The 9,047-nt window shown below is 39.8% G+C and overlaps 1 protein-coding gene across 3 annotated transcripts in view; it reads left to right on the plus strand.

Moving 5' to 3' along the window:
- Positions 1-983: 983 nt before the first annotated feature.
- The window catches only part of LOC107711579 (katanin p80 WD40 repeat-containing subunit B1), an 11,968-nt gene continuing 3,904 nt past the window's right edge, over positions 984-9,047 (plus strand). The window contains exons 1-14 of one of the 3 annotated variants that reach the window (XM_016516580.1): positions 984-1,239; positions 3,723-3,858; positions 3,966-4,096; positions 4,174-4,291; positions 5,035-5,135; positions 5,288-5,329; positions 5,728-5,811; positions 5,914-6,029; positions 6,169-6,240; positions 6,479-6,629; positions 6,924-7,108; positions 7,671-7,822; positions 7,942-8,060; positions 8,148-8,366. In XM_016516580.1, the coding sequence (XP_016372066.1) occupies positions 3,819-3,858; positions 3,966-4,096; positions 4,174-4,291; positions 5,035-5,135; positions 5,288-5,329; positions 5,728-5,811; positions 5,914-6,029; positions 6,169-6,240; positions 6,479-6,629; positions 6,924-7,108; positions 7,671-7,822; positions 7,942-8,060; positions 8,148-8,366 (1,530 nt within the window). In that variant the 5' untranslated portion in view covers positions 984-1,239; positions 3,723-3,818. Of the gene's footprint in view, positions 1,240-2,442; positions 2,464-3,722; positions 3,859-3,965; positions 4,097-4,173; positions 4,292-5,034; positions 5,136-5,287; positions 5,330-5,727; positions 5,812-5,913; positions 6,030-6,168; positions 6,241-6,478; positions 6,630-6,923; positions 7,109-7,670; positions 7,823-7,941; positions 8,061-8,147; positions 8,367-9,047 lie in introns of those variants that run through there. The other 2 variants (XM_016516582.1, XM_016516581.1) reach the window with 2 other exon arrangements.

Genomic DNA, 9,047 nt, shown 5'->3' on the forward strand with positions numbered 1-9,047 from the left:
GACAGTTTGTGGTTTGGTCTTAGTGACTTAGGAGTCCTCTTCACTACTCCTAACGTTTCACAGATTTAGGAGCTAGTTTTAGTGCTAAAACGCTTTGTGAAATACTCTTAAAGCAAAAATGTAGGAGTCCTAAATTTAGATCTGTCACGCCCATTATTTTTAAGATTTTTTCCTAAATCCTTATGAGCTACTTTTAGCCTTAAGATGTTATGTGAATACGGGCCCAGATGTGTTAAAGGGGTCATATGATGCGATTTCAATTTTTCCTTTCTCTTTGGAGTGGTACAAGCTCTTGGTGCATAAAGAAGACCTGTAAAGTTGTAAAGACTAAAGTCTCAAATCCAAAGAGATATTCTTTATAAAAGTTAAGAGTCAACCACGCCTACCTAAAACGGCTCGTTCTAACACACCCCCACATACCTACGTCACTATGTGGGAAGATTTGCAAAACGCCGCCCAAATGTTCACGCAAAGAAAGAAGGCGTAACTTTTATTCTCGCTGTAGTATTGTTGTCGTTGTTGCCGCCGCCGCCGCCATGTCGTGAAAGCGCTGTGTTTCGTTGTGAAAGCGAAACTACTTTGTTTGGCCTTCCAAGACGCGTTTCAGAAAGGCGGGGCATAGAGGAGAAACAATAATGTACAGTATGTGGAAAATAATGTTTTTTTTCCCCCTTAACCCGCATAAACACATTTCATTACACCAAATACACAAAATAATGTTCTTTTTAGCAACATCATATGACCCCTTTAAATCGGGGATATCAAACTCAGTTCCTGGAGGGCCACAGCCCTGCAAAGTTTAAATGCAACCCTAATTAAATGCACCTGATCCAACTAATCAAGTCCTTCAGGCTTATTTGAAAACTACATGGTATGTGTGTTTGAGCAGAGTTGCAAATAAACTCTTCAGGGCTGCGGCCCTCCAGGAACTGAGTTTGGCACCCCTGTGTTAAATAAAGGCTGCAGCAGAACCAGAGTTGCAAATAAACTCTTCAGGGCTGCGGCCCTCCAGGAACTGAGTTTGGCACCCCTGTGTTAAATAAAGGCTGCTGCAGAACCAGGATTGAGACCAAGACATGTATCCAATGCGCATGCGCACGCTGAAATGCGCGCACTCGGATCTTTTCTCGTCCTAAACTAATCTTTTTCTGATTAGTGCTGATCTGATCTGTCTATCGACAGACTGCAGTCATGGGAGTCCCCATTTAACCCAGACTGACCGTCACCAACACAAGGAAGGTAAGGAGAACTGTTGCTAAGCTACCGCTAACTTGGTTAGCAACACAATCAGAAACAACAGCGACATTTAAGTGTGTAAAGTGGGTCGATGTTTATCGGTCGAGTGTGTTATCGTCAATTTTAATCTCATAAATGTACGCCAACGGTCCCTGGACTTTAACCGCATCACACAGCAGATAAGACAATCAAGTAAATGCAGGATATTTGTTTACAGTTCAGATGAGTTGGTTAGCCACCTTATGAAGCTAGCGGAAAGTTATCCGACAACAAGTTTAAGTCTCTAACGTTAACCTGTTAACGTTACTATGTGTATCAGTATGGCTTGTCAGTAAGGCCTTTAATGGAGTTAGAAAGAAATAAGGATAGGATGGGAAAATATTGATTGCTTACAAATTGTTCATTTTCACATACAACTGCTAACGTTAGCTGTGACGAATGCTCGCGTGGCAAAGTGACTTCAGCTGGATATGCCTCGATGATTTATTTAATCTAGCACCAGTTTCGGACTTTATGTACCGGTAGTGTGTGTGCGTGCGTGTGCATAAATGTTTTTTAGACTAATAAGGTTGGGTTTCAGCCACACGTGAAAGATCAGTTTGAAATGGCGTTACCTGGCTGCTCTTTGTCCATAAACGCCTTGACTTTGAGCGTTTTCTCATGATAAACATGATTTTACATCGAATAACTGCTTTAATTGGTGTTATATGAGCTCTAGAGAACAATGTGCGTTTACTATTGGGGTAAGTAACATGACCCCCTGGCCCCCTAACGTTACCTGGAACAAAGCCACCCCTTGCTAATCTGGTTTATAATTTAAAATGTAGTAACTGAATAACCAGTAACGAAGCAGAAACCAAGTGAAAAAGATTCGTCTGAAATGTAAATTTATTCTGTGACTTGCATACAGGCATAAGAATGTACTAATGGTTAGTTGCCGATATTATAATTGTCATAATAGCAACACTAATTATGACTAAAAATATAAATGTATATAAACTACGGGCATCAGGGAGTCGTTATTAATATACGGGGCATTGAAATCGCTTATGAACGCATGCTTGTTTTTTTACTTTCACTTTCGAGATTCGCAATCACACATATGGAGCAGCACTCTGCAGTACTTACCACACATTTTACAAGATTAGATGTTTGTCAGTGGTGCTCAGGATCTGCAAATCATTCGCCATCATCCTATCAGTCATCTCGCCTTACTCTGTTTTTGTGGTAAGTGAAATTTTATGTACTGTAATGTAACAGGCTACCGTTAGCAAGCGGCTAACCATGTCCCTTTAGTGGCTCCGTAGAATGTGTTATTTGTCTTCCGCGCCTTTCTGAATACAGATTCAGCCACACCTCTAACCATGTCGGGGGTGTTTGTGGTCCGCACAGAGCTTTTATTTGACATAGTCCCAAGTTACTGTAACCGTTAGATGCTACGCAAGTCTTTTTTTATGCCTTGCAAGTCTACAGTGTGCACGTGAGACAATGTGTTCTTCTCTTGTCTTTGACGGCTTTTAGGTGCGTTATTGGCAGCGCCACCCGCTGCTGACATGAACGCGTCACCACCGCATCAGTACGGAAAACATGGGGACATTTAAGACAATAATCGCATAACCTATTCGATATTCTATAATTAAATCAACTAATCCAAGGGTGGCGAACGTCGGTCCTGGAGAGCCGCAGCCCTGCAGAGTTTTGCTTCAACTCTAATCAAACACACCTGAACAAGCTAATCAAGGTCTGAAGGGTTACTAGAAAGCTACAGGCAGGTGAGTTTTAATTAGGGTTGGAGCTGAACTCTGCAGGGCTGCGGCTCTCTAGGACCGGAGTTCGCCACCCCTGAACTAATCGAATATTTGAAAATCGTGACTCATCCCTACTTTATTACATTATTACTTTTATTACATTACATCAATTAACTTTAAGACTTTTGACTGACTAAATGACAGAAATGTAGATATTCAGATGAAATTAAGAAGAACATAGCCATTCATTAAATGTGTTTTGAGATGTTTTCAAGAGAAAAGTTGGGATTTTGTAAAAAGTTGTTTTACTTCCAATAAAAAGTTAAGCAAGTTCATGAAATGGTTTAAAAAGACAACTTTTTGTGTCTTGTATCTGTATCAAATGTCACCCATATTAGACCTGTACTTTAAAAGCCAGTCATGAAAGGTCGAGGATGAAGTCTCATGTTGCAGCTTAAAAAAAAATAGGCTGTAGGCCTATGTATCAGTTTTGTTATCTTAGATTTTGCCCCTCACACATTGTTCTTTATAGACACAGGCAATTGTTCATAATACAACTATAATCTAAGCTTTAAGATGTATTCATTCATTAACTAATAGCAGAATGTGATATGTCCAGAAGTGATTGAAAAGGGACACTTTTTGGCATAGAGGTGTCTCCTGAAGTTCAGAGTGATCATTATGCTCAGCATATTTACTCTGCTTTTCGTCTGTCTTTGAACTCTTTCATTTTAAGAGATGGACCGAGAATGTAATGTAAAACCATCACATCCCTAACATTTATGTGTTGGTGACATGAGCAGAGTGAGTTGACTCAATCACACGATCATCACAATGGCTCTCACCAACACCATTATAACATCATGGAAACTGCGTGAGTATAAAGTTCCTGGTCATGAGACAGCAGAATGTTTTAAATAGTCAAGATCTCTGAAGTTGTGGTAAATGTGACTGGCTTTTATTTTGTCATGTGTTGTTCAGAGGAGATTGTGGCTCATTCCAGCAATGTGTCTTCACTGGTGTTGGGGAAGGCATCTGGTCGCCTGCTGGCCACTGGCGGCGAGGACTGCAGAGTCAATATCTGGGCTGTCAGCAAACCAAACTGCATTATGGTAAAACCCTCTCTGTTATTTGTTTTGAGAAATAAGTGTCTCGCAGCTATTTGATGCAGTGTATGTCTGTTCTGTAGAGTCTGACGGGCCACACCAGCCCTGTGGAGTGTATCCAGTTCAACAGTTCTGAAGAGCGTGTGGTGGCTGGTTCTCAGTCTGGCTCTCTCCGGCTTTGGGATTTGGAGGCTGCTAAAAGTATGCGGTTTGTGCTGCAGCTTTTGCATTTTGGTTAACATAAAATCTAAATTAAGAAACGGGGCGATTCTCTTGAAAATCTTGTATCAAAGCTAAAGAAAATGTGGAGAGAAAGTTGATCTCCAAAATCAAGAGAAGGGTACCACTTTATATTGGATGTCATGAACTACTGTGTACTTGCGTCAAATTGTTAGGAAAGGCACTTTTTAAATTCAAAGTGGGTATGAATTTAGAAATTATATTTTGAAGACCATTAAAAAAACAACTCATTACCATACTGAGAAAAAAATATAATAATTCAGTAATGTAAAATATTCTAATGGTCCTAAATATAGACTTCATTTTATTTATGGTAAAATTGCATCTTTAGGGTTATAGGGTGAAATATGATGCACAACTTTCTTGACACCCTTTGAGATTCACCCAGTCAATGATAATTGGTAAGTCATGGGCAAAAATGTGTCTGCTTGCTTTTGAATTGATGTTCTGCACACTAATGGGGCACCAGGCCAATATTTGATGTAGAGATGGATGATTAAGAAAAACCAATGCAGTGAAATGGCATTCCTCTCACTTTCTGGGATGATTAAATGAACCTGTTTGGTGGGAGAGGTCCCGTAGTGATCCTTCCACTCTGATCCATGAAGACATGCACAGGGGCCATCTGACCAGAAACACTTTCTGAAATGGACAAATTGTTCAAAGTATGTTTATCCACAGCCTAATTAATTTCTTTGTTTAAGTTCTGCGCACTTTGATGGGGCACAAGGCCAGTGTCTGCAGTCTGGACTTTCACCCCATGGGAGAATACCTGGCGTCTGGCTCTGTGGATAGCAATATTAAGGCATGTTAAATGCATTTGACTTGAAAGTTGTATAAAAAGTTGTGCTCTGAGTAATTAAAGAATTTGATTCTTACTCATTTACTACGTTTTACTGAGATTTGTGTATTTCTTCAAAGTTTAATTCTTTAAAAAAAATTTTTTTTTTTGTCTAGTTGTGGGATGTGAGAAGGAAAGGATGTGTGTTCAGGTATAAGGCAAGTACAAGACTGATGTTGGATTTGTGTGTGTGTGTCTGTAAAATCAGAAGCCAGGCTAATCACCCTTAACAATCGGTTGTGTCTGAGCACATGATTAATCTGTGGATTAGTGAGGTGCTCTCAATCTATCTTACTCTGCTATTTTGTGTAATGGTGTGTTTTGTCTTGTGTTGCAAGATTCAGCCTTTGGTTTATGCGCTTTCTCTTTAAAACTGGATTTTCTTTTTTTTGTTTTGTTTTTTGTTTAAAAGGCTTTCAATGCAAAACCATTAAAGTGTGCCATTTAAAGCACTTGTTTAGAAAGTGTCTCATTTATCTGGTACACATGCACAAGCTCTTAATGAATGTGATGATGGCCTTGTTTATGCGGTTAATATGAATGTGTCTCTTGGCAGGGTCACACTCAGGCTGTGCGGTGTCTAGCCTTCAGTCCTGATGGGAAATGGCTTGCTTCAGCCAGTGATGACAGCACAGTAAAGGTGAGACCTATGCTGAACATCTTAATTTTGGACCTTATCTTGCCTTGTTGAATGGAGAAGGAATTGTTTTTAATGTGTACACTCATTCTGCTCCCCATCTAGCTGTGGGATCTGATAGCAGGCAAGATGATCACTGAATTCACATCACACACATCAGCAGTCAATGTTGTGCAATTCCACCCCAATGAGTACCTGCTCGCCTCTGGGAGTGCAGATCGGTACTGAGTGTTTTTGTGTGTGTATGAGGTTGTGTTTGTCTGTCTATAAATAATGTGGCTTAAATTAAACCTGTTAAGTGCTGCTTTTGCCCAGCTTTATTCTGGCACCCTCTTTATGTATTTTGTGTATTTGCTGCAGGACTGTTAAGCTGTGGGACCTGGAGAAATTCAACATGATTGGCTCGTCAGAGTGCGAGACGGGAGTTGTGAGGTGATTTATATGCTTTCCAGTCTGGATATGTTTGTTTTTCTCTGACCCCGAGCTGAATTCTCTGCCTTTGTTTTTTTTTTTTTTTTTTTTTTTTTTTTTTTTTTTTGCCCCTTGTGCTTTTTTTTTTTTTTTTTTTTTTTTTTTTTTTTTTTTTTTTTTTTTTTTTTTTTTTTTTTTTTTTTTTTTTTTCCCCCTTCAGGAGTATATTGTTTAATCCTGCCTTTTTCCCTTTTTGCAGGAGTATATTGTTTAATCCTGATGGTAGCTGCTTGTACAGCGGCTCTGAGAACACACTACGAGTGTATGGCTGGGAGCCTGACCGCTGCTTTGATGTAGTCCATGTAGGCTGGGGCAAAGTGTCTGACCTGGCCATCAGCAACAACCAAATGGTTTGTACTTTTTTTTTTAAATTTTTAAATTTTATTTTTTTATATACATTTTTTTTCTTTTTACATACAGACGTGAGTGGGAGCTGTACTAATTTGTGAACTAGCATTCTTCTTGCTTTCTGGGATGATTAAATGAACCTGTTTGGTGGGAGAGGTCCTGTGGTGACCATTTCCACTCTGATCTCTGAAGACGTGTACAGGGGCCATCTGACCAGAAACGCTTTCTGGGAAACTCTTCTGGAGGAAAGTGTTAAAAGGCGTTTTAACAGTGTCTGTCATCTGTCTCTTGAATAGATTGCGGTGTCCTACAGTCAAAATAATGTGAGCTGGTACGTCGTTGATCTCAACCGAGTGAAGAAGTCAGGATCTGTGATCCAAGGGCTGATTCAGGACAAGCCGATCCCAGCTCCCACATCTGCTCTGGGATCAACACTACGGCGGAATTACGAACGACCCACTACATCTTGCACTGGACAGGAGTGAGATTCTCTTCGTCTTTGTCTTATGGATGAACGTTGCATACACTCATGTAGACCTTAGAATGTCCCTTCTGGAAAAGAACGTCAGCATGGTGTTTTTTTTACGCTGATTGTAGCTTAAACGGGGCATGGAGTTAACCAAGAGGTTCCCAGGGAATGCATGAATTTAAATATTTAGCTTAAATGCTGTTGCTTTGGATAAAAGCTTAAATCTAAATGATGTGTGGTGTTTTTATTATTATTATTTTTCAAGGATGCATTAAATTAATCAGTGACCAGTAAAGGCTTTTATGTTGTTACAAAAGTCAGTTTCACAAATACTGTTCTTTTAAACCTTTTTATTCAAAGAATCCTGGAAAGACATTTACAAATAAATGCAGCTATTGTACGCATGAGACTTCTTTCAAAATCATTAAAAAAAAAAAAGCTTACCGACCCCAAACTTTTAAATTGTGTATCTCTATCTTAACATGTCATAACAGTGCAAAAAACAGCTTTTGAGTAGGTTTGTCTGATATTTTCAAATGCATTTAAGGATGCTGATCTTCTGTGCTTCGTGTAGGATGAAGCAGAGTTCAGAGGCCGATCGCCGGAGTCCAGAAGGAGAGAGGAGAAGTCCCAGCAGTGAGGATGAGAAAGAAGACAAGGAGAGCAGTGCAGAAATCACCAACCCAGAAGATTATAAAGAGATCTTTCAGCCGCGCAGTGCCATCTGTGAGTTTTACTTGCACAAAATTAGGTTAGACAATTTTCACACATGCTGCTTCACATGTGCCACGGTATATAATCTCATTTGCTTTTGTTTCTGGGTCTTTCCATCCTTTTCCATGCAGCACGTACTCCACCTAAAAGAACAGAACCTTTCGCAGCTCCCCTAGAGCACTCTTTCTCAGAGAGTGTACTTGAGAAACCTGGCCCAGCAGTTAAGATTGTAACTCCAGTAATAGACAGGGTAGGTTTTCCATTTCTTAAATGTCTCTTGATAAAGTAAGTCCTAAGTGTAGGCTGTGATTTATGATGATTGTTTGTGTATTTTCAGGCAGGACAGTTGAAAGGTCCCATTACCTCCTCTACTCCAGTTCAAAGAGTGGAACCAACAGTGATTGCTGCTGCTCCCCATCCAGTAGCAGTGGTGACCACATCAGTGACCTCTCCCTCTCGTCCTGTGGTTACAACCACCAAACCTAAACCTTCTACAGGAATCATCCTCTCAACACGCAACGAGCCAATTGGCCTCAATGCAGGGGACTTCCTTTCTGTGAGTTCAATGGATGTTTAACATTACTGTCTAGCACTATTGTTCCCTTAAGATGATTCACTTTTGTATTATGCTGCATTCGTGTCATGTCTGAATTGCTGTAATTATTAGATAGAGATTCTTGGAGCTGCTGGAGCTGTTCACGACCTTTTGATAATTTTCTGTTTCTATGTAGAGCCTGGCCGATATGGGTTTTTTGGGGGCCGATACCAATATTAGGGAGTAAAAAAAGACTGATATATCAGCCGATATTTTTTGTGTAGGCTATATTATAGTATAGTCAAAAGTTTGGACACTTCCCATTCGTGTGTCCAAACTTTTGACTTACTGTATATAGAATACAGTATATAGTCTACATAAACAGAATATATAAACATATACATTTTTTGCAATGATAACTCAAATGTGGTGATCAAACACTTATAATGATGTTACAAACATAGGCTTATGTAATGGAGGCAGGGTATTTAACAAACTTTATTATTCAAAATGAGTCTGACATCAGTGCACGATAAATCGCATGCGATTATTTAATGCGCATCTTGTCAAAGCCGGTTCTGTAATCAGCGGTAAATCTCCATCACGTGCGTGCTTTCACATTGAGCAGCATTTACTACACAGAGCCGTTGTTCACTGACGAGCTGCGCAAAAAATCGCACGAATGTGAACGTTGTTTTTTTT

This window comes from Sinocyclocheilus rhinocerous, unplaced genomic scaffold (genome assembly GCF_001515625.1).
Source record: "Sinocyclocheilus rhinocerous isolate Xijiao unplaced genomic scaffold, SAMN03320098_v1.1 scaffold837, whole genome shotgun sequence".
Lineage (NCBI taxonomy): Eukaryota > Metazoa > Chordata > Actinopteri > Cypriniformes > Cyprinidae > Sinocyclocheilus > Sinocyclocheilus rhinocerous.